Source organism: Mastigoproctus giganteus, chromosome 7 (genome assembly GCF_048544385.1).
Source record: "Mastigoproctus giganteus isolate SK-2022 chromosome 7, ASM4854438v1, whole genome shotgun sequence".
NCBI classification, from domain to species: Eukaryota; Metazoa; Arthropoda; class Arachnida; order Uropygi; family Thelyphonidae; genus Mastigoproctus; species Mastigoproctus giganteus.
In genome coordinates this window covers 217,214,955-217,239,615 of record NC_143581.1, presented here as the reverse complement: position 1 = coordinate 217,239,615, position 24,661 = coordinate 217,214,955, and the positions used below count along the sequence as shown (strand labels likewise).

The 24,661-nt window shown below is 37.7% G+C and overlaps 1 protein-coding gene across 4 annotated transcripts in view; it reads right to left on the bottom strand.

Annotated features, from left to right (window-relative positions):
• LOC150083681 (extracellular matrix organizing protein FRAS1-like) overlaps nucleotides 1-24,661 on the bottom strand; it is an 866,422-nt gene that overhangs the window by 259,584 nt on the left and 582,177 nt on the right. For all 4 annotated transcript variants that reach the window (XR_016547213.1, XM_090378121.1, XM_090378123.1 and 1 more), the window contains one exon: nucleotides 14,858-14,938. Coding sequence is in view for 3 of the 4 variants with exons in the window: in XM_090378121.1 (XP_090234247.1) it covers nucleotides 14,858-14,938 (81 nt within the window). In the remaining variant the exon portion in view is untranslated. The remainder of the gene's footprint in view (nucleotides 1-14,857; nucleotides 14,939-24,661) is intronic.

Below are 24,661 nucleotides of genomic sequence, written 5' to 3'. Positions count from 1 at the left end.
GACATGGTTTGATCATCGATTATTTAAAGGAATAAATAAACTAAACTAAACTATTATATTATATTATATTAGGATCACCTGGAAAGTAACGTTCAACTACCCATGTGCATTGTGTCTATAAATTTGCCTGTTTGCTGGACGAAAAATCCCAGTTTTTCACTCTGCCCTTAACTCAACCACGGAGTGAAAAAAGGCCATAAAAGGTTCGAACTTGGGCCTTTTCCACCTGCTGTGAGGAGGAAAGTGACGATACCACTGTGTGTGTGTGTGTGTGTGTGTGTGTGTGTGTGTGTGTGTGTGTGTGTGTGTGTGTGTGTGTGTGCGTGTGTGTATGCGTGTGCGTGTGTGTGTGTGTGTTAGGCCCTGCCAGTGGTTCCCCGCCAAACCGCGCTTAGTGGCACTGTGAAGATGCAAAACGCTGCAAAGTCAGATGAGCGTGAATTATGTTGGTTACCGTCACTTGTGTGTTGCTGTTTGAGTTGTTCATCTGGCCTCTTAGTTACTTCGCGCGATCACCAAGTAAGGCACCTCCCAGCATTCCTATACAGAACGAGGAGCCAAGCCAGGAGCGGATAAGAACATCTGACGAAGCTGGTCCGTGGCAGTGCCAGGGTAAAGCCCTAAATGAAGAGAAAAATTGAGACAGTGTAAGGAGGGGGAATCAAAGGTGAAGGTGAAAGGCCATACCAAGAGAGAGAGAGAGATGTCCCTGAGGCGAGTAGGAGCTAGGAAAACCTGTAGTAGGTGGGTTGCCCGCAAGAAATGTGGGGAGGGATAAGAGAGTAAAAGTGCCTTAGTGTGAATAGATAGACTCCTAAAGAGTATTTCTGAGGCAGCAGCATGCTGGAGATCATGAACCATTTCGCTGACAGGAGCTTTCCTCGGCTAAAAGAATAAGGTCGGTTGATATCTAAAGGGTTGTAATTCATAAAGAAAAGCCACAAGGATTATATCTTTCTGTATAGTGGTAAATTCAATAGCAGACACCTCAGACCTACTTGGTGGGACAAGTTCAATTTCTCGACGTCAGTTTTCCGTTTCATTTTTTTATCCCTCAGGTTTATAAAACTGATTGTAGCAGGCAAGTTACTGAATGCTGTAGCAAGTGACTCCGAAATCCGGATTTGTATGAAATTGATCATATAGATATTTCTTTAAGATGGACAGTCATAACAGCAAAGTAAGGGGTAAAAATAAGCATTTATTATTTCAACATAATCATCAAAAACATGTAAGTCAGTTGCTGTCATAGCCACTGACGTTCACCATCTTCAAACTCATCATCGTCAGAAAATTGTTTGCCATCAAACTGTTTGTGTTAAGTGCAAGCAGCTTGCACTTAACATAAGCCAAATGAATTTATTTCTGTTTATAAAAAAAAAATGTAAATGGCTAGGGAGGATAACCGACGTTCCCACCCCAAGTCATTAACGGTCTCTTAGGGTGCACACTCTATATGCGGCCTCGTATTGGCATGCAATAGCAGTATTCCAAGCCACAGTAGCACAGCCGTTTTCTGTTAATTGGGGCCCCCTAAACTATTCCGCAAGTATTCAACACGATGCAGCATTCACTGCACCTACAAGCATTTGAAAATGTCCAAGTACAACGGCATGACAGTTCCAGAAACGTTACTATTATCAGGGCCCGAATGGACAGAAATTCGCCGAAACGCCATTCCTGTTCATCGTGCACATCGGTAATTTCATGTAAGCTCCATTTAATATAAGCTCCATTGCACTAATGCATGTTTGGACACCACTATGGAACGTTCGCCCTATTGCTAAAAGTTCAATTATTCCTTTAGTATTTATAAAGCTGCGTTGTTCGTAACTTACTTGTTGACTCCTGTCATAATTATCCCGTTGTTCTCGTGATTATCCCGTTGTACAAGGCAATGGTCAGGCTACACCTTGAATACTGTGTACAGGTCTGGAGGTCTCATTTTAGGAAGGATGTAGAGTTGCTAGAACGAGTACAAAGAAGGGCAACAAGATTCGTGAGGGAAACAAAGGGGGTGCTCTCACCAAGATAGTCTTAAGTTCTGCAAATTGCAGCGGCTGGAGAGTAGGCACATGCGAGGTGATCTGATTGAAGTGTATAAGGCCTTGAACGGGCTGAGCAAGCTCAATGCTGATGGGATTCTTCCTCTTGCGGAGATTAAGAACTTGAGAAGGGGGCATAGATTCAAATTGAGGAAAGACTTGTAGAATTGATGTGCGGAAATTTGCCCTTAGCCAGCGGGTAATTGATTGCTGGAACAGACTTCTATCTCTTGTTGTGGAAGTTGATAGCTTAAATAAATTTAAGACTGAGCTGGATAAGCATTTGGAGTGAAATGGGAAGGTTTTTTTTTTTTTTTGGCTGATGCTGTATAAACTTGCTTCCTTGCACCGTATTCCCCTGCTGATGCTAATAAAACATAAACGTGATTACATGGTAAATGATAAACATATCAACCCCAGAGGCTCACATCTGGTGCGTATGGACTTGGCACACCCAGGGTCCTGAAGTGGATATCATTCTTCGCTGTGCATCATTCTTCTCTCTCTCTCTCTCTCTCTCTCTTTCTCTCTCTCTCTCTCTCAGGGTAACTCAGGAATTTTTTTGGCTGGTGCAGCATAAGCCTCAGGCTTTCTTGCACCATATGACTAATAATAATAATAATAATAATTTGCTAAAAGAATGTTCTGCACTTGCTATAGTCATAGGCAATGTAAAGAAAATTCTTAGTACAATTAATACATTGGGAAAACGTTCATTGCAATTGTTATTTAGTATACTGCAATATATCCTGTACATAATTTATATCTTTTTCGTTCAAAATCAATTTTTTTAATGAAATAATTTCTTGAATTAGATCTTCGTCTACATCTTTTTTATAAAATGTTACAAAATCCCATGATTGTTTTTCTTATTCTTTGTTTTCTAATTTTTTTTTTCTGTTATTAATTTAATACTTGAAAAATAATTTTAGGTATGTTTTTGAATCTTTCTTCTGTTTGCACAATAACTGTATCAATTACAATATTTAAAAAATTGTATCTAAATTCTTACACAGGACGTTTTGATACTTCATCTTCTGCCAATTCAGAAAATAATCTTTTGTTTTTCCTAACTCGTATCTCAGGAAACTCTCTGAAATACTCATGCTACATGCTATATTCTTCGCTTCATTTAAGAATTCATCAAGTTGTGATCTTATATTTATTATTTTGTTTTTAATTTTATTTATTAAATTGAAAGCTGAATCAAGTATAATCGTTTTTTGCAATGAATCAAGTATAATGGTTTTATAATTTTTTTGCAATAATTTGTTAATATTATTAATTTTAGACAATAATGAAAACCATACTGTTAAACTTAATATGAATGGCATTGTTTGTAAGGAATCTAATAAACTTTGAGCTTCAGATACTACTGCATTATCATTACTAGTGTCAATAAGTTCTTCAAGGGCACTACAAGTTTGTTCAAATTGTTTATACACAACTTTAACTGAATCTATTTTGGCTTCCCAGTGAGTATCACACAATGGTTTAAGCATAATACAGTCAGTCCTCGTATAACACATGTTTACACTACACAAATTCGATCATACACGATTTATAAATAGGGGAACAATATCTTATATAACACAAACCGAATTCGCCTTTGTGTTTATACGAAATGGCAGTCGAACGAAGAATCACCCCAACCGAACGCAGCACGACAGGAATGAAGAGAGGATTCTGAAAATGTATTTATGTGTTTTATATCAGTGAAGGGGAAACACATTCCACCATAAAAATGTAAAACCCAACACAATTCCAGCTATCGGTATAATCACAAATGCAATTAGATCGAGTTTACTACCAGTTTATAACAGATTCCACTAGCAGAAACGCAACTGGAAATTGTTTTTATTGTTTTATGGTAGTAATCCCTAGAAATGTGCTTTAGTAAAATGTAGTAGTAGTAGTAGTGGCATGTGATGCAAGAAAGCAAGTGTATGAACTTATGCAGCATCAGCCAAAAAAAAAAAAAAAAAAAAAATCACACCATTCCCTCCAAATGCCTGCCCAGTTCCTCCTTAAATTTATTCAACTTATCAACTTCCACAACGACGGATGGAAGTTTGTTCCAGCAATTAACCGCCCGCTGGCTAAAGGCAAATTTCCACACATCTATTCTACATCTGTCCTTTCTTAATTTGAATTTATGCCCCCTTAGGTTCATAATCTGAACAAGTGGAAGGATCCCATCAGAATTCAGCGTGCTCAACCCATTCAAGACGTTAATGTGAGGTGTTAATAGTGTATCTGCCTTTACGGTGTTGTTTATTCAGTTGCTACACGTTCACAGCTTTGTTTATGTGTATCAAGTATGCCTCCTCATTTTGTAATTGTGCTTTAAAAATGAGTAAAATACTTAAAAGGTGTGAAAAGGAAGCGTCCTGGTGAAGACACTGCAGATTCAGAGAGAAAAAGAAAAGCACTATCGATAAGCAGAGGCAGACTGGATCAAAATTTCTTACCCGGGAAAATTTATAGTGGCCTCATACTATGGTTTATGGCCAAAATCACACCGGCCTCCGGCCCACCGCGGTTTCCCTGGTAAGGCTTATGGCCAGTCCGCCTCTGTCGATAGAGAAAAAATATGAAATTGTGAAACGCTTTGAGCAAAATGGAAGACCATGTGATATTGCACGTGTTACAGACCTAAATGAGGCAATGCCAAGAATTACAAAGAATGCAGAGAAAATAAAAACAACTTTCATAGCAGGAACAAGTCAAAGTGTAATTAAAATCCATTAGATTAAGACACAAGAATTGGAAGAGATGGAACGGCTGTCATCTGTTTGGATAGAAAATCAAACAAAAAACAAGTTTGCTTACGATAGAAGCAAAAGCATTAGCAATATTTTATTATGTAATAGTCATAATAAAATACGTAAGTATTTTATTACAATTATTTATTGTGTTTGGTAATGTTTTAGTTACAAATGTGTGTTCAATCTTGGGTGGTCGGCACATAACCCTATTTTTGCCTTAGGGCCTGTTGTTTATATTGCACGATTTTGCATTGCACGAGGGTTTCTAGGAACACAACTATCGTGCTATACGAGGGCCGACTGTATTTGAATGCTTTTCCATAATTTCCCATCTTTTTGTAGATGCAGAAAATAAAGAGTATAAATGTTGCAATATTCTAAAAAACGTTTTACAGTATATACTGCTGGAAGCAGCATCACAAATTAACAAATTAAAAGAATGTGATAAACAAGGCACATAAAATACACGATGATTTAAATTAATTATTCTGGACTGTACACGTTTATATTTACCCTTCATATCACTCCTGTTGTCGTACACTTGCCCTTTACAATTCATAATATCTAAATTAAGTTCTGTTAATTTTTTCAAAAGCATGTTTGCTAATCCCTCACCAGTTGTATTGGATACTTCAATAAACCCTATAAATGATTCATTAATGATTAGTTTCTTGTCTGTAAAATTTTACACATCTAATTCTTACTGATGTCAGTTCCGTGTGGAAAATATCGGGTGTACAATCCATTTGAATGCTATAACATGTGAGGATATTATGTCAGCTTTAATTTTATTAATCCCTTCATTACTTAAAGCCACAATAAATTCCTCCTATGATCTCTGTGCCAAATGATGCACAATTCTTTTCTTCGCATTTTTAATTCTATTTACATGATCCATTAACAAAGGGTCATATTTGCTTAACAATTCGATTGGACTTAAAAAATTTCCATTATTTGGAACTCCAATATTTTCCCGAGTCCCTCTTAATGGAAGATTATTATTAGATAAAAATAAAATCACATCTACAATTCTTCGAAATAGTAATCTAAGACATTCAGTTTCTTTATTTACATTAATTTGAATTGTACTATCAATAGTAGAATTTAAATTCAGTCATTTTAATAATTCTTGCCAAGCAATAAAAGAATTAATGTGAAAAATGGGAAGCTTGTGATCTCGAATTATTGACGTCAATTTTCTACAATTATTAAAACCATCTATAAACTGTGTACATGTATCTGTATTTTCAGAAAATAATATGCAACAAAAACAATATACTGAATCTTGAGCTTTTGAATAAACTAACCAGCGGTGATGCTGTTTTTCACCATTTGGCATAGCTTTAAAATAATAAGATATAGAGAAAGATCTACCATCAGCATTTTTAGGGAAAGTGTGTTGCTCTTCTTGCTTAGGTCCAGTTTTTACACATAATAATGTAAAAGTATCATTAATATCTGGCCACAAACCTGGATCACTTATATTCACTGGATCACTGTTTCTGTTATTTAGCATTAGCATTAGTAGAGGCATTTGATGCAAGAAAGCAAGCTTATGCAGCATCAGCCAAAAAAAAAAAAAAAAAACCACTTCCACTTCACCCCTCTGTTTGTTCGAAATACCTGTCCAGCTGAGCCTTAAACTTATTTAGACTATCAACTTCCACGACAAGGGATGGAAGTCTGTTCCACCAACCAACCGCCCGCTGGCTAAAGGCAAATTTCCGCACGTCTATCCTACATCTGTCTTTCCTCAATTTGAATTTATGCCCTCTCAGGTGATTATTCTGAGCAAGAGGAAGAATCCCATCAGCATTGAGCATGCTCAAACCATTCAAGGCTTTATACATCTCTATCAGATCACCTCACTGGTGCTTAGTCTCCAGACACTGTAATTTGCAAAACTTAAGCCTTTCTTCGTAAGGGCACCCCTTTGTTCCATTCACTAATCTTGTTGCCCTTCTCTGTACTCATTCCAGCAGCTCTACATCCTTCTTGAAATGAGGTCTCCAGACCTGTATACAGTACTCTAGGTGTGGCCTGACCATTGCCTTATACAAGGGAATAATCACCTCCTTATCCCTGCTAGAAAAATTCCTATATATCATTGACAATACACCATGAGCTACTCTTGCAGCCCCTCTGCACTGCTCAGAGAACTTCATATCTGCCTGCACAACCACCCCCAGGTCCCTTTCATTTTCTACCACTGTCAGTGTAGTACCACAGAGTTGATACGTTGCTCTGGGGTTGCTGTTTCCCATATGTAGTACTTTACATTTGTCAATGTTAAACTTTGTCAAATTGTATTTCAGCATCACTTGCTGTTTCTTCTATGTGAACGTTTATTTCTTCAGACAATTCAATTTTTTTTTTCCACAATTTCAATATTTTGGTTGTCAATTTGAATAATTTCTTCCTTACTTGCCATTTTATTTGTATTTTTTTTCCACAATTTCTGCATTCTGATTGTCAACTTGCATAGTTTCTTCCTGTTGGTTTTGTTCTTCATTTGCCTGAATTTCCGACTTGTTTCATTATTATGAGATTTATTTGGCAGCTACGAAAACAATTCTGGTTGTGACTTTTTGCTTCTTTTTCTCTTTCTCTTCAGCCAATTTTCTTTTCTGACACCCAGAGAGATATTTTCTTGGCATCGACATTATGGGTACTAAAATATGTTGGGTATTTAGTAACTAAATATACACATATAATAAAATTACATTGAAATTATATATTTTAATAATAATTATATTATTAAAATGCAAAGTCAATTTTGTAATTTTTTTAACTTCTTTTGTTAGAGCTTCGTCAGCAGCGTGTTTTATTTTGCATTGAAAAGCACTGCTTTTAAGCTTTTTCTCCATAGTTAATTCGAAAAATAATTATAAAATTTTTATACTGAACTAAATAATGCAATATTAATGAAAAAAGAAAATAACACTGAATATTAAAACAAATCTAAAATTATACTTAGAAACTTTCAGCATGGCTTACTTTGGTTAAGTTTATAAAATGAAATTAATTTTAACCAATTAACTTCCTTAAAAATTTTCACTCTCTCTTTTTTTTTTTTTTTCCTGGGGCCCCATGTACAGCAAGAGGCCTGGATGCATTGCACCCACTGCATCCCCCCCCCCCCCGTGGCCGGCTCTGAATACATCTGTGGTATTAATTTTGTGTAATTTGATAGTTTTGTATAAAAATGCAAAATAAAATAGAATGTAAGTTTTTAAGAACAAAGTAAAATTCTTTAGCCACTGTACATTGCCAACATTTTTGTTAAGTTAGATAATTCTAATATGCAAATAGCCTAAATAGAGAACTCCAAAATCACAGTCAAAACTAACAAGAATTCAAAAGAACAATATCCAAAATCATTAATTAGCAGGAAGTAGCTCTCGGCTTTTTAAGTACTTTTAATTACCTTACCTTAATGTAGTATGGGATTGCAATATTAAAATAATTACAGGCAAGCAACACAAAGAGAGAGAGAGAGAGATAAAAGATTATTGAAGCAAATGCTACCAAAAGAAAGTTTCAATTATTCTGGATAATAATTAAAAAGGGAATACAATAAAAATGAAATGCAAAAATCATATTACAGGAGGTAGTTAATATACTATATCTTTCTAGGATGCTACTACTTTAATTTGACCTCATAATCCACAATTTTCTGCAATAATATTGTACTTGCAATACTGTGTTAATGTTTTATTTATAAGACTATATCCATTTTACAGGTTAAGATCCAGCACAGTTGTGTGTGTGTGTGTGTGTGTGTGTGTGTGTGTGTGTGTGTGTGTGTGTGTGTGTGTGTGTGTGTGTGTGTGTGTTATCACATTCTGTAGCTTAGACATACAATTTCTTAGAGGGGAAAAAAAGTGAATAACTATATGTGGCACACAGACCACAAATATAAATATGAGGGTTCATAGGTAGGCCATCCACTTATGCCAAATCATCTAAATATGCATGGAGCTCACATTCTGGTGGGTTACTATATTATATGCAAAATTTTACTTCTTTTCAATCACTGTATGATAATTCTGCATATGATTGATAGGGAAGAAGACCATACTCACGACCATCCTTCCTAAATCTAAGTTTTGTAACTTTATTTTTAAACTAAACTTTATTGTTTCAATGTTAACACTTGAAAGTTTACCTGCAGAGATTGTTGTAGGTAAATTTAAGTTCTTAGTGCAGCATGCTCATTTCACAGAGCTGTTAGAATATAATAGTTAGGACTGCTGCAACCCACCATTCTGATTCTGATCTCACATAATTGTTCTCTCTGTATTTCACTTTCATTGGTTCTTTAGTGCATCCAATCTGTGAATTCAAAACTTTTGTTTACATTATGGCAGTTTCAAGCAATCTGCCTTACCAACTATGAATACATGATTTTAAACTGTGTAATTATAAGGTTTGTTTATTTTTAAAATTCTGCTCATTATAACAAATGAATATTAAAATATAAAATAAATATAATATATATTATAAATCTGCTTCATCATAAAAGAAACAGAATTTATTTGCAAATATAGATTTGAGTGCATTTGGAATCTGGATTGCATTATTCCAAAGATAAAAAAATTGGCTTAGGACTTTGTGTAGCTCCACTGAAAATGCAATAGGTTTTACAATCAATTTCAAAACTATACAATACTAAAGGGTTAATCTTAATCCATATTTAGGACTAAAATCTTTAATATGCAAACTGAAAGGCCTTCCTCTATTACATGACAGTTGAAGCATTTCATTCTGAGACATGAAATTATAAATTAAGAACCTGGACAAAATTAAATTTTATAAATCCGAACAGATCTTGTTAAAATTAATTTTGTGTGAAGGGCGTTACAATTTTCAAAGTTAGCAGCCTGTTTTTAATGTATTCTTTAAAATATTACCGTTATAATATTACCTTTACCGTTCATAACTTGGCACCATTGTTATACGATACGTTATATCCCGAACTAGATAGCGTTAGTATAGTACGTATAGTATATAATATAATATTGCCAATTAATCAGTAAAATCTATTAATTTTGTTAAACTTCGTTGTAACATCATTAATTAATACATAACTTGATATGGAAGTTATATAAACGAAACTCGTAGATAATACTTGATACTGAAAAAAATATATATAGCGTTATAACTGTGTTGGGATGCAAGTTTAATGTTATAATTTTCTACTGAAATTCTATTGAAATTAAATCGAAATCACGACTCAGACCAGAGCAGCAAAGCAAAAGGCTCAAGCTAATGGGAGTGCTGTGGCTCAAAGGAGAACTGAGCGGGGCAGTTGCCCTCTGAATCACAGCCTTTTAAAATGCACTGCTTGCATGATGTTTGTGGAGCAAGCGGATACGGGACATGATATTGCCATGGGGGATGTCTTTGTGTGTGCGCGATGCAAGGAGTGTAACGAAATCAGACAACAACCCAGCATTGTTATAGGCCTATATGAAAACTTAAAGGACAGGGTGGATGCCCTCGAAGGATCTAAATTGAGAGGCACATCAAGCTCTCAGCTGCCCACATCAAGGCCAGAGCTTGCACTTGTTCATCGTGCAACACAGTGGCAACCCTCAAGGCAGAATGCGCTGGTCCCACAGGAACTAGCAGTTGTTAGTTTGTTTGTTTGTTTGTTATTTGGTTTTTAGGAGCATTAGCAACTAAGGCCATATTGTCCGGGGATATGCGGTGGTCATTCCCTGACCTTTCCGCATCCTCCGTATTTGGTGGCTCACGGGCTCGAACCCCGGTCTAATCAAGAAGCGTGTGCTACGCACTGCTGCTCCTGCCCACCTGGCTACGGAGGCGCCACACAGTTGTTAGTAACTCTATTGTCAGGGAAACGGGAGAACATGCTTTGTAAAAAGGATAGGAGGAACAGGACCAGGGTATGTCTGCCAGGGGCAAAGGTTCATGATGTTGTAGAGCGGATATCATCTTTTAAGGGCACAAAAGGTGATATAGTTGTACACGTTGGCACTAATGATATTAAGAGTAGGAGACCGGCAGAATTATTTAACAAGTACAGGTCACTGTTGAAAAAAAGTCGTGAATTAGGGTTGAATTTGAGAGTTGAAGAGGCTTGTCGATCAATTCAGCCCTGGAAAGATTGTGCAAGGCTCAAGGGGTAGAATTTTTTTCAGCCTGGTCTGTACTTGTTAACAGGAGAGCCTGCTTCTCCAGGGATGAGATATACTGAAATAGAAAGGGTGCAAGAATATTTGCTGATGCTTCGAGGCAGTGTTAGGTGGGTCGGAAAACTGCTAGCTTGGGGGAGAGATACAAGGATTAATAGATTAACAGTTTTTTTTTTTGATAGTTGTTGGCGCATCGGCTTCTGTGGCCATAATGCACCTCCCAAGGTTTTTGCAGTACTCTGATCCAAGCCCGAGGTGGGATTCGAACCCGCAACCTTTGGGTTGCCAGGCAGGCACTTTACCCACCCAGCTAGCCCGGTCGGCTTAGATTAACAGTAGCCACTGGCAGAGGTGAAAGTGATTCTTGCACTGCTTCTATTGGAATGAGCAGAAGCCTGGGTTGCCAAGAAGGCACTTTACCCACCCAGCTAGGCCAGTTGGCTTAGATTAACAGTAGCCACTGGCAGAGGTGAAAGTGATTCTTGCACTGCTTCTATTGGAATGAGCAAAAGCCCGGAAAACAAGATGCAGGATATATCAGAGACTGCTGGGAGTCACTGCGTACAAATAAACACATGGGGTGTGTTAGGGTAGCTAAGAATAGGAACAAGTGCATGTATACTTGCTTGCACACCAATGTTAGGAGTCTGGTAAATAAATTTGATGAATTTGAGGTATTGCTCAAAGCATCAAAGGCGGACATTGCTGGGATATCAGAGACGTGGTGTCACACAGTTATAAGTAATGCAGAACTGGAATTTGGGGAGTACGTCTACAGAAAGGATAAACAGGATAGGAAGGGAGGAGGGGTTATGCTATGAGTTAAGAAAAACATAATATCCAAGGAAGTGAAGCCAGTCGACATCACTGGACAGTGCAGTGTCGAGTCAGTTTGGTGTGACATAAGCATTGGGAGATAAAAATTGAGAGTAGGAGTGTGCTATAGGCCTAATGACTCTGATGAGTATAATAAGAAACTGTACAGGGAAATAGAGTGGGCCAGTAAATCAGAGAGTCTTATAATGGGGGATTTTAATTTCACAGATATTGACTGGAATTTGCGGTTTGGTCACTCACACACACTAGCAAGGCTTTTGTGGATTTATTGGATGATTGTTTTCTACATCAGCATGTTCGGGAAGCAATTAGAGGAAGTAATACTCTTGATTTGATTATCAGTAGTGATTCTTCATGCATTAAGAATCTGCAGATAAAGGAACCACTAGGTGGCAGTGATCACAGTGTGCTGAAGTGGGATTTACTCAAAGAGTTAACTACCATCAGAGATAAAGGGAAGGGTTATTGCTTTCATAAAGGCGACTACGATGCTCTGAGACAGTATTTAAATTCTATACAGTGGGACCAACTGATGATGTTACCAACAGCAAACTCAAAATGGGAAGCATTCAAAGAACTTATCTTGAAAGCTACTAGGCTTTACATACCAACTAAGAAATATTGTTCAAGGTTTAGGCCTAAATGGATGTCAGATGAACTAATGAGACATATGGCAGAGAAGAAAAATGCATAGGATAGAGATAAATTAACACATGACACAGAAGCCGATGATAGATACAAGTTGATGTGTAACCAAGTTACAAAGGAGGTTAGGCTGGTGAAGGCAGATTACGAGAAATCTTTGGCAAGAGATGAAAAGAAAAACAGCAAGAGTTCTTTACTTACGTAAACTCTAGAAAGAAGAGAATGAATCAGATTGGTCCACTGGATATCGATGGTTCAACTGTTGATGATCCTGCTCAGATAGCTAACAAACTAAATGAATATTTTGCATCGACATTCACACATGAGTAGTTATTCAGCGAGGGGAATGCCAGAGGTGTATTCAACTCTGGCAGTAAGCTAGATAATCTTGTAATAACTGAGAGTAAAGTGGAGGAGAAATTGTTGAAGATAAACACAAGAAAGGCACTGGGGTGGATGGGATCTATCCAGTTATATGAAAGGAGTCAGCAAAAGAAGTAAGCTACCCCTTAGCCAAACTGGGGTTGTTAGTAGCTCTCCCCAGCCCCTCCAGGCTAAATGGCCAGAGGAATAACACAACCCGCACTTCACAAATATAATACTTCACACCATGCTGTAGCTTTAAAACTAACACACACCCTGGCCTTATGCAGAGTATTGTATTCTATACAGAGTAAAAATGCAGAGTTGGAGGGAGACCCCCTCCCCTGGTGTCACCAGACAAAAAAATACTGTCACTGTGATCGATATCTAATCAGGAAATGACCTATGTAATTACAGTAAACCCCTGCTATTCGCGGTATCTGTATTCGCAGTTTCGAGTATTCGCGATCGCTGATTTAATATAAAATGAAACCTAAAAAAATGTGAAATTTAAAACGCCGTGAATATTTTCCCCCATAAAAAAACATGGGTGTGGCTAAAATTATCTTTCCCAGTCAAAACAGCATGTGTTATGCTGTTCAGTATGTGTGTTATGCGCTTGTCATAGAAGGTTTCGTCGTTTGCTTTTAATTTATATGCTTATAAATTGAATAAATTTATCAATTTATAAATTGATATCCTTACAAAAGTTATAAATCTACCGTTTTACAGTGTAAAATAGACTTTTTCGAGTGTGTTAATGGAAGAAAGTGATTTTATTGTGGACAAGTTTTTTCTAACCCGTACAAAAATATGGCTATGAATAACAAGGAAAATGTGAAAAGATCAAAGGTGATGACATTAGCGAATAAAATTGAGTTATTAGACAAAATTTCTAATGGTGAAAGTGTCTCCTCAGTGGCAAAACATTATAAAATCAATGAGTCAACGGTACGATCAATCAAAAAATCGGAAGAAGAAATCCACCGTAGTGTCCGTGAAAACACGCTAATTGCTTCAAAAATTTGCTCTGTAACTCGTGATGTTAAATTAGAAAAAATGGAAAAAGCTTTAAATCTGTGGATAGAAGACCGAACTCAAAATAAAATTCCTTTAAGTTCACTCATCATTCGTGAAAAAGCAAAACTCCTTTATCAACACTTTAGCAAAACTGGTGATAGCACTGGCGGGATAAGTTTTTTTAGCTAACAAAGGCGCTGGTTTGAAAGATTTGTTTGAAATTTCTAATAAATATTACATTTATTATTAAATTGTTTTTTATTTTCATTTCGACGCCATATGCTTGCATTTCACTATGTACTGTCATTGTACATAGTCATATTATGAAGGTACGTATAATACATACATAGACAAAATTTTAGACTAGTTTTTCTTATGTATTACATACTTTGGAACGGAAACCCTTTATTACTATGGGAGCCATAACTCAGTATTCGCGTTTTCGGTATTCGCAACATTTCTCAGGAACGTAACCCCCGCGAATAGCAGGGGTTTACTGTATTTACCTGTGCATTTGTAGTGCATGGCATTTTCAAGGTCGAATAAATATCACTCTGTAGTTATTTACCTGTGTTCATATAGGTCACTTAGGAAAAGGCTTTTTGCTTCGGGTTCCCATAATGCATGAGGAATACTGTTGCATCCAAAAGAGCAGGACTAAAATGCTTACAAACTATACAAATATTTAAAATATTTACAAATTACTAAACTATTTACAAATATACAATATTCATTAATATATAAAAAATGTTATAATGGAACATCAAATGTTAGACTGCAAAGCACGTGCACAAGGTTGGTGAATGTTATGTTCACAGTTGTCAATAATTAATTGCATTTGTAGTGACGTAATTGCCTCACTCTTTTCTCCCATTGGTTTGAATAAATATCACTTGGAGGAAAACTTTTTTAATGTATAGAAAGATTATATTAATAGCATTTGTAAATATTGTTTAATAAAAGATATAATTAGAATGACACACTTTAAAAGTGTGCCATTTAAAAAGTGCTAACAAACCTTTTCTAATCACAGGCACCAATAGCTGATTATCAGATTCTTTTATATGAAATGTCCTTCCCTCAAAGCTGACAACAGGTTCTAATAAAAATAATTAAACAAGTTGATAAAAAAACAGTGATTCTTTATAAATTCCTGTACTTAATAACAATAACTGAATATTCATTTTTTGTAATATCTCTGTTTTTTTTAAACATATTACACAAAATATTTTTTTTATAATATGTTTTAAAACAGATATTAAAAACAAATTTGTTTTTACTAGTGAAGTTATGTTTCACATGAATGAAAAGGTTAAGAAATGTTATATACTGAGTACTGAAAATGTGAATGAGCTGCTGCACTACACTACTAGTGTGAGTGTCCCAAATTTGTTGTGTGTCTGCAATTACATATATGCAGTACTCATCTGGAAGCCTAATTTTAGAAAGGATGTAGAGTTGCTAGAACGAGTACCTAAATGTGCCTATGATATTTTTGATATTTAGAATATTTTTGGATGTTTAATTATAACAGCAATAGATGAATTTTGAATAATTTTATTGCTAACTTACCATAGAATAATTTCTCTATTTGTTCTTAAAGCCTATGCTCCAAAATTGAAATATTTGTGCTGTATTTTTAAAATTTACTGTTCCGCCTGGCATTATTGAAGCTTTGAACTTCCCAATATCCAGTAACAACGCACACACACACACACACACACACACACACACACACACACACACACACACACACACACACACACACACACACACACACACACACACACACACACATCTGCTATCCAGCTATAGTCCTATCACCTTTGCTTTTAACTTACAGAAGGCTAGCTTCTGCTGCATGTCTTTTTTACAGATGGTTCAACAGTTTCTGAATTTTGGAATGGCCAATGTATACATAAAAATTGCAATCTTCAGAAATTCAAATCTGAATTTCTGGAGTATATGATGAGAGCCCTGTCGATCAATTTGGCCCTGGAAAGATTGTGCAAGGCTCAAGGGGTAGAATTGTTTTCAGCCTGGTCTGTACTTGTTAACAGGAGAGACTGCTTCTACAGGGATGGGATACACTTAAATAGAAAGGGTGCAAGAATGTTTGCTGATGCTATCGAGGCAGTGTTAGGTGGGTCGGAAAACAGCTAGATTGGGGAGATACAAGGACTAACAGATTAACAGTAGTCACAGGGGGAGGTGAAAGTGATTCTTGCACTGCTTCTATTGGAATGAGCCGCAGCCTGGAAAATAAGATGCAGGATATTTCAGAAACTGCTGGGAATCAATGATGTACAACTAAACACACAGGTTGTGTTAGGGTAGCTAAGAAAAAGAACAGGTGCATGTATACTTGCGTGTACACCAATGCTAGGAGTTTAGTAAATAAATTTGATGAATTTGAGGTATTGCTCAAAACATCAAAGGCAGATATTGTGGGGATTTCAGAGACGTGGTGTCACACAGATATAAGGAATGCAGAACTGGAATTTGGGGAGTACAACGTCTACAGAAAGGAGAAACAGGATAGGAAGGGAGGAGGGGTTATGCTATTAGTTAAGAAAAACATAAAATCGAAGGAAGAGAAGCCAGTCGACATCGCCGGACAGTGCAGTGTTGAGTCAGTTTGGTGTGACATAAGCACTGGGAGATCAAAATTGAGAGTAGGAGTGTGCTATAGGCCTAATGACTCTGATGAGTATAATAAGAAACTGTACAGGGAAATAGAGAGGGCTGGTAAATCAGAGAGTCTTATAATGGGGGATTTTAAATTCCCAGATATTGACTAGAATTTGGGGGCTGGTCACTCACACACACTAGCAAGGCTTTTGTGGATTTATTGGATGATTGTTTTCTACATCAGCATGTTCGGGAGGCAATTAGAGGGAGTAATACTCTTGATTTGATTATCACTAGTGATTCTTCATGCATTAAGAATCTACAGGTAAATGAACCACTAGGTGGCAGTGATCACAGTGTGCTGAAGTGGGATTTACTCAAAGAGTTAACTACCATCAGAGATAAAGGGAAGGGTTATTGCTTTCATAAAGGCGACTACGATGCTCTGAGACAGTATTTAAATTCTATACAGTGGGACCAACTGATGATGTTACCAACAGCAAACTCAAAATGGGAAGCATTCAAAGAACTTATCTTGAAAGCTACTAGGCTTTACATACCAACTAAGAAATATTGTTCAAGGTTTAGGCCTAAATGGATGTCAGATGAACTAATGAGACATATGGCAGAGAAGAAAAATGCATAGGATAGAGATAAATTAACACATGACACAGAAGCCGATGATAGATACAAGTTGATCTGTAACCAAGTTAGAAAGGAGGTTAGGCAGGCAAAGGCAGATTACGAGAAGTCTTTGGCAAGGGATGCAAAGAAAACCAGCAAAGAGTTCTTTACTTATGTAAACTCTAGAAGGAAGGGGACGAATCAGATTGGTCCACTTAATATCGATAGATCAACTGTTGATGATCCTGCCCAGGTAGCTAACAAACTGAATGAATATTTAGCATCGACATTCACACATGTGGAGTTATTCAGCAAGGGGAATGCCGTAGATGATGCAAACAGTGGCAGTGAGCTAGAGAATCTTGTAATAACTGAGAGTAAAGTGGAGGAGAAATTGTTGAAGATAAATACAAGAAAGGCACCTGGGGTGGATGGGATCTATCCAGTTATATTAAAGGAGGCAGCAAAGGAAGTAAGCAAACCCTTAGCCATAATTATGAGCGCTTCCTTGGATTCAGGAGAAGTACCCATGGACTGGAGATGTGCAAATGTGACCCCAATTCACAAAGGAGGATCAAAGGCTGACACAAGTAATTATAGACCTGTTAGTTTAACTTCTGTTCCTGGAAAATTAATGGAGGCACTGGTAAAAGAAGCACTGCAGGATCATCTGGAGAAGACTTCACTTATAGCTCAGACACAGCATGGTTTTGTTAAGGGGAAGTCTTGTCTGACCAATTTGATTGGATGCTATGATGCAGTCACAAAAGAACTGGATGCAGGAAAAAACTTTGATATTATATACTTGGATCTTAGAAAGGTTTTTGATACTGTTGCACATGGAAGACTGCTGCGCAAATTGGAGCAGTGTGGCAGTGGAGGCAAATTGCTGCTATGGATAAAGGGGTGGTTGAGGGTGAGAAGACAGAGAGTGGTAATCAATGGACACTGATCATCGTGGACTAATGTTATTAGTGGAGTCTCTCAGGGTTCAGTATTGGGTCCATTATTGATTTTTGTATTTATAAATGATATTGATGATGGTATATCAAGCTTAATGTCCAAGTTTGCAGACGATACAAAGGTTGGCAGGGTTGTCAAGGACACTACTGACACTATGCTACTGCAACAGGATCTGGAAAAGGTTGAGCAGATGGGCTGAGAGGTGGCAAATGAAGTTTAACAATGAAAAATGTAAAGTACTACATATGGGAAACAGCAACCCCAGAGCAACGTATCAACTCTGTGGTACTACACTGACAGTGGTAGAGAATGAAAGGGACCTGGGGGTGGTTGTGCAGTCAGATATGAAGTGTTCTGAGCAGTGCAGACGGGCTGCAAGAGTAGCTCATGGTGTATTGTCAATGATATATAGGAATTTTTCTAGCAGGGATAAGGAGGTGATTATTCCCTTGTATAACGCAATGGTCAGACCACACCTAGAGTACTGGATACACGTCTGGAGGCCTCATTTCAAGAAGGATGTAGAGCTGCTGGAACGAGTACAGAGAAGGGCAACAAGATTAGTGAATGGAACAAAGGGGTGCTCTTAGGAAGAAAGGCTTAAGTTTTGCAATTTACAGTGTCTGGAGACTAGGCACCAGCGAGGTGATCTGATAGAGGTGTATAAAGCCTTGAATGGTTTAAGCATGCTCAATGCTGATGGGATTCTTCCTCTCGCTCAGAATAATCACCTGAGAGGGCATAAATTCAAATTGAGAAAAGACAGATGTAGGATAGACGTGCGGAAATTTGCCTTTAGCCAGCAAGTGGTTGGTTGGTGGAACAGACTTCCATCCCTTGTCGTGGAAGTTGATAGCCTAAATAAGTTTAAGGCTCAGCTGGACAGGTATTTTGAACGAACAGAGGGGTGAAGTGGAAGTGGGGTTTTTTTTTTTTTTTTTTTTTTTGGCTGATGCTGTATAAGCTTGCTTTCTTGCATCAAATGCATCTACTAATGCTAAATGCTAATGCTAATGATGCTGAAACGAGTACAGAGAAGGGCAACAAGATTAGTGAATGGAACAAATGGGTGCTCTTACGAAGAAAGGCTTAAGTTTTGCAAATTACAGTGTCTGGAGACTAGGCACCGGCGAGGTGATCTGATAGAGGTGTATAAAGCCTTGAATGGTTTGAGCATGCTCAATGCTAATGGGATTCTTCCTCTTGCTCAGAATAATCACCTGAGAGGGCATAAATTCAAATTGAGAAAAGACAGATGTAGGATAGACGTGAGGAAATTTGCCTTTAGCCAGCGGCTAAAGTGGTTGGTTGGTGAAATAGACTTCCATCCCTTGTCGTGGAAGTTGATAGCCTAAATAAGTTTAAGACTCAGCTGGACAGGTATTTCGAATGAACAGAGGGGTGAAGTGTAAGTGGTTATTTTTTATTTATTTTTTTTTTGGCTGATGCTGCATAAGCTTGCTTTCTTGCATCAAATGCCTCTGCTAATGCTACAATTAATGGGTTTCTTTCTTATTTTCAACCTTTTATCTATCTGCAAATAAGATGAAAGAAATAGAGTACTGTACATTTATTAATACTTAGTGTTCTCGAATATCATTAAAAAAAAAAGAAAAAGAAGTTTATATGACAAATAAAAATGACTGTTTACTAAGCTGCATGATACGCTCCCACAGATAACCAAATGAAGTTGCAATAAGCAAAAGCTTTAAAAATTGATTAAATTATGAATGAAGCATGTTCTTGCAAGTTAAAAATCTGATAATTGCATATTCGTGCACAAAACATTATGTGTTAAGGAAAGATTTAGAAAAGGTTGTATATCAAATTATGGGCGGCATAAATATTGCAATTAGCAATAGCATTAGTTGAGGCATATGATGCAAGAAAGCAATCTTATACAGCATTTGGTCCTTGAGGTTGTCAGAGACATTCTCTCAGATATGCCAGACAAGCTGCACTTACTACCTGGGAATCTAAAACATTGATGGAACTGATATTCGGATGACACTAAAGTCAAGTGAACCCAATTTCGGCGAAGTCCGGATGATGTGATAGCCAAATCCTCTGCTTGCACCTTCACGATGGTGGGACTGTTAGTAATCCTGGGTATAACCCCCATGCACAAGTACATGGTGGGCGACCACACAGGTGTGAACCAACGAAAGCAGGGATCGAGGTCTGGCGCCCACACCACATGGAGGAATGTTGCCCCTCTATGTTACCAGGCAGTACTAGGTGGTAGATGACTCTCATCAACCGGTGCAATACCACCGCTTTGCTTATTGGAGACTTGAAGTGGTGGCACCCATGTTTAGTCTCTACAGCTAAGTTCCAATCAATCCTTCCCTATCTCTTCCATTATGCAGTAAGATTGATGACTTTTGAGGTTATGAATAACATTGTGGCGAGATCCAATATTCCTTAAATTTCAAGGGTACAGCTCTAAAACGGTGTTCGCCGGCCGGCTGCTAGTTAGTACACTGGACCGAACCTATTGGTACCTCTCTAGGAGGCTTCCGGATCAGCTAGTGTATAATCTTGCTACCTCTACTGTGCCAGATAGTGACTGGAGGGAGTCCGAATAGTGTGTATTCGGGGAGCATTGTTGAGGCCACGTTATGTCAAGAATCTGGGTATATTCTTACCATGTGTACACCATATCCAAAAATTTCATTCCTTCATACAGAATGTCCCACCCACTTTTTCTTACTATTAATTACACTATGAATTGTCAAACTAATAGAGCAAGCTTATCTGCGAAAAGATCTAAACCTCCCAAACACTTCTTAATTCATTTCACAAATACACATGGTCTCAATTCTAATCTGGGTATATTCTTACCATGTGTACGCCATATCCAAAAATTTCATTCCTTCATACAGAATGTCCCACCCACTTTTTCTTACTATTAATTACACTATGAATTGTCAAACTAATAGAGCAAGCTTATCTGCGAAAAGATCTAAACCTCCCAAACACTTCCTAATTCATTTCACAAATATACATGGTCTCAATTCTAATCTTAACGATGTCTATTTCCACTTGCAGGCTGCCAAACCCCATTTACTTTTTCTGACAGAATCTCAGTTATCGGTTGATTCAACTAGTGCTCATCTCAGATGCCCAAATTATTTGCTGTATGATTCCTTTCGCCTGAAAAGTGGTGCTTGTGCATATGTCCGTTCTGATATTCCCTGTCAGAAACTTGGCAATTTGGAATCTATTCTCTTTGATCTTCTCTGGCTTATAATCTCTCTACCTCATTGTGTAAAATTCATCTTTTGTTTCTACCGTTCTCCTAACTCCGCTAATCACTTGGAGCTCTTTGACTTTCTGTCTTTGCAACTTGACTTTCTCCAGTCCAACTTTCCTAACAGTGATGTAATTTTCCTTGGTGATTTTAATGCTCAGAACTCCAGCTGGCTTCCATTTTCTAGTCACACCGACCCAGCTAGTCGAGATGCTGAGGATTTTGCAATTACTAATGACCCTGCACAGATTGTTCATTGACCTACAAGAATACCGAACAATCTAATCATACAGCCAACATGCTTCATCTTTTTCTCACAAACAACCCTTCTAAGTACATGGTCGAAGTGAGAGGTCCTTTAGGCACTTCAGATCACAACTTGGTGATTGTCTCTTCTACAATGGAGCCTTTATCTCATGGCTATTCCCAACCTCGTGTTGTTTGGCTTTACAAGAATGCAAAATGGGATGACCTGCGAGACTTCTTCTTTTCCTTGGTTGGATTACTGTTTCAAAACTTCTGATGTCAATGTTTGTTCAGATCGTGTCAGTGAAATTATTCTTGGAGGAATGGAATCCTTTATCCAACATTACACTTTAAAATCTCGTCCTTTATCTAAACCTTGGTTTTCCAATAAATGTGCTAAGGCTGTTCAAGAGAAGAATGTTGCATATCGTAATTGGCTTGTTTCTAATTCTTCAGTTTCATTTTCTGCCTACACCAAAGTTCGCAACAATTGTAAAGCAGTTATTAATCAGTTCAAACTAGAGTTTGAACAGGCTAAGAGTAAAAAACTTGCTTTTTGCCCTAATGGGAGCTGAGCATTTTGGTCCCTTGCCAAAACTATTGGCCACAACTTTTGCCGTTCTCTGCTCCCACCTCTGTCCAAACCAGATGGTTCTGTTGTCACTTCAGCCAAGGATAAAGCTGACCTGCTAACATCCCATTTTTCTTCCAACTCATATATTAATGACCTTGGCAAAACCCCTACCACCATTCCCAACACGCTCCATTCAAAGCCTCCTGTGGTCTTCCATCAAAAGGATGTCAGAAGGATTTTGATGAATCTTGATGCTAAGAAAGCTCCAGGTCCTGATGGTATTTCTCCACTTGTTCTCAAAACCTGTTCTCCTGAACTTACTCCTATTCTTTGCCACTTTTTTCACTTTCTTATTCTAAAGGCATTTTTCCTTCTGCTTTGAAATTTGCTCATATCCAGCCAGTTCCTAAAAAGGGTGATAAATCCCTCCCATCCAATTATCGTCCCATTGCAATTACTTCTACTCTTTCTAAAGTAATGGAAAAATCAATTAACTGCCAACTCTTAAACTACCTAGAAATCTTCCTTCTGATCAACGATAGCCAGTATGGATTCCGTCAGTGTCGCTCCACTGGTGATGTTCTGCTTCTGTTACCCATTTATGGACTAATTCAATGGAAAGGTTCAGTGAAACATAAACACTCTTGACATCTCAAAGGCTTTCGATCATGTTTGGCATAAAGGTCTTCTAAATAAGCTTCCATCTTATGGTTTGCCAAATGTTTTTAGTAATTGGTTATCCAGTTTTCTCTCTGATCGCTCATTGAGGGTGATGGTAGATGGCTCTCTATCTTCTAACTTCTTCACTAATGCCGGTGTCCCCCAAGATTCAGTTCTTTCCCCCCACTCTTTTCCTCTTGTATATTAATGACCTTCTTCCATTGACTGGAAATCCTATCCATAGTTTTGCCGATGATAGCACATTGCTTTCCACTTTCCACTTTGAGAAACCTTGCCCTGCTCAATCAGCTTCAACTTCTCAAAAATCTGCTGCCAATTCCTTAAATGTCGATCTTCAGATAATTCTCCAATGGGGCAAAGACAACTTAGTTGATTTCAACCCTTCTAAAACTCAGTCTTGTCTATTATCTCGCAAAAAGGATTCTTCTGCTCCTATGCTTATCTTTAGTGACATTCCAATTTCTAGGCAAAATGATTTATCTCTTTTGGGGATTACCCTGACTTCTAATCTCACTTGGCACAAGCACATTACAAATATTGCTTCCTCTGCATCTAAAAAACTAGGTTTTCTCTTTCGCTCTCAGCTTTACTTTTCTTCCAAACAGCAGCTCACTCTTTATAAATCGCAAATCCGCCCTGCCATGGAATATTGTTCCCACATCTGGGGGTGGTGCCCCCAAAACTTCTCTCAGGCTTCTTGATTCCATTCAGAAGATTGCAGTTATGTTAATTAATGATTCATCTCTAACAGAGTCTCTCTCCACTCGCTGTCTCATAGACTTACTGTTTCTGCTGCATGCCTCTTCTACAGATACTTCCATGGGAACTGTTCTGATTTGGCTTCTATAATTCCCGCTCTCTCTTTCAAAACAGTCCGAACATGTGCCACCACCAGCCAACATCCATTTACTGTCCAACTTCAAATTCACAGAACCAACTTTTCATCTTCCTCGTTTATTCATTAAACTGCCATTTTCTGGTACAACCTTTCTTCATACATATTTCCTGAAAATTACAGTCTACAGAAGTTCAAGTCCAATGTCAACAAATATCTTCTTTCATCTTCTCAACCTCCAACCCAAGCACAGTATTAAGTACTATAGGTTCTAATACCTCTCATGTTTGGGGTTTACATAAAAAATCAGCCAAAAAAATAAATAAATAAATAAACACCTTTCCATTTCACCCATCCGGTCACTCCAAATGTCTGTCTAGTTCAGTCTTAAATTTATTTAAGCTATCAACTTCCCCAAATCTGTTCCAGGAATCAACTACCTACTGGCTAAAGGACAACTTCTTCACACCTATTCTACAAATGTCTTTCCTCAATTTGAATCTATGCCCTCTCAGGTTCTTAATCTGAGCAAGCAGAAGTATCCCGTCAGCATTAAGGCTGCTCAAACCAGGCCTCGATCAGATCACCTCACGTGTGCCAAGTCTCCAGATGCTGCAACTTTCAGAACTTAAAAGCTTTTCTTTGTAAGTGCACCCATTTGTTGCTCTCACCAATCTTGTTGCGCTTCTCCATACTCGTTCTAGCAACTCTACATCTTTCCTAAAATGAAGCCTCCAGACCTGAATGTAGTATTCAAGGTGTATTCACCTCCGTGTCTCCTCTAGGAAAATTCCTATATATCATTGACAAAACTCCATGATCTGCTCTGGCAGTCTGTCTGCACTGCTCAGAGAACTTCATATCTGACTGCACAATTACCCCCTGGTCTTTTTCATTCTCCACCTCCCTGAGTGTAGTACCACACAGCTGGTACATTTCTCTTGGGTTACTGCTTTACGTGAGTGAGAAGTATTACCTGTCAAACAATGGGTGCAAGCCCAAATGATGTCAGTCA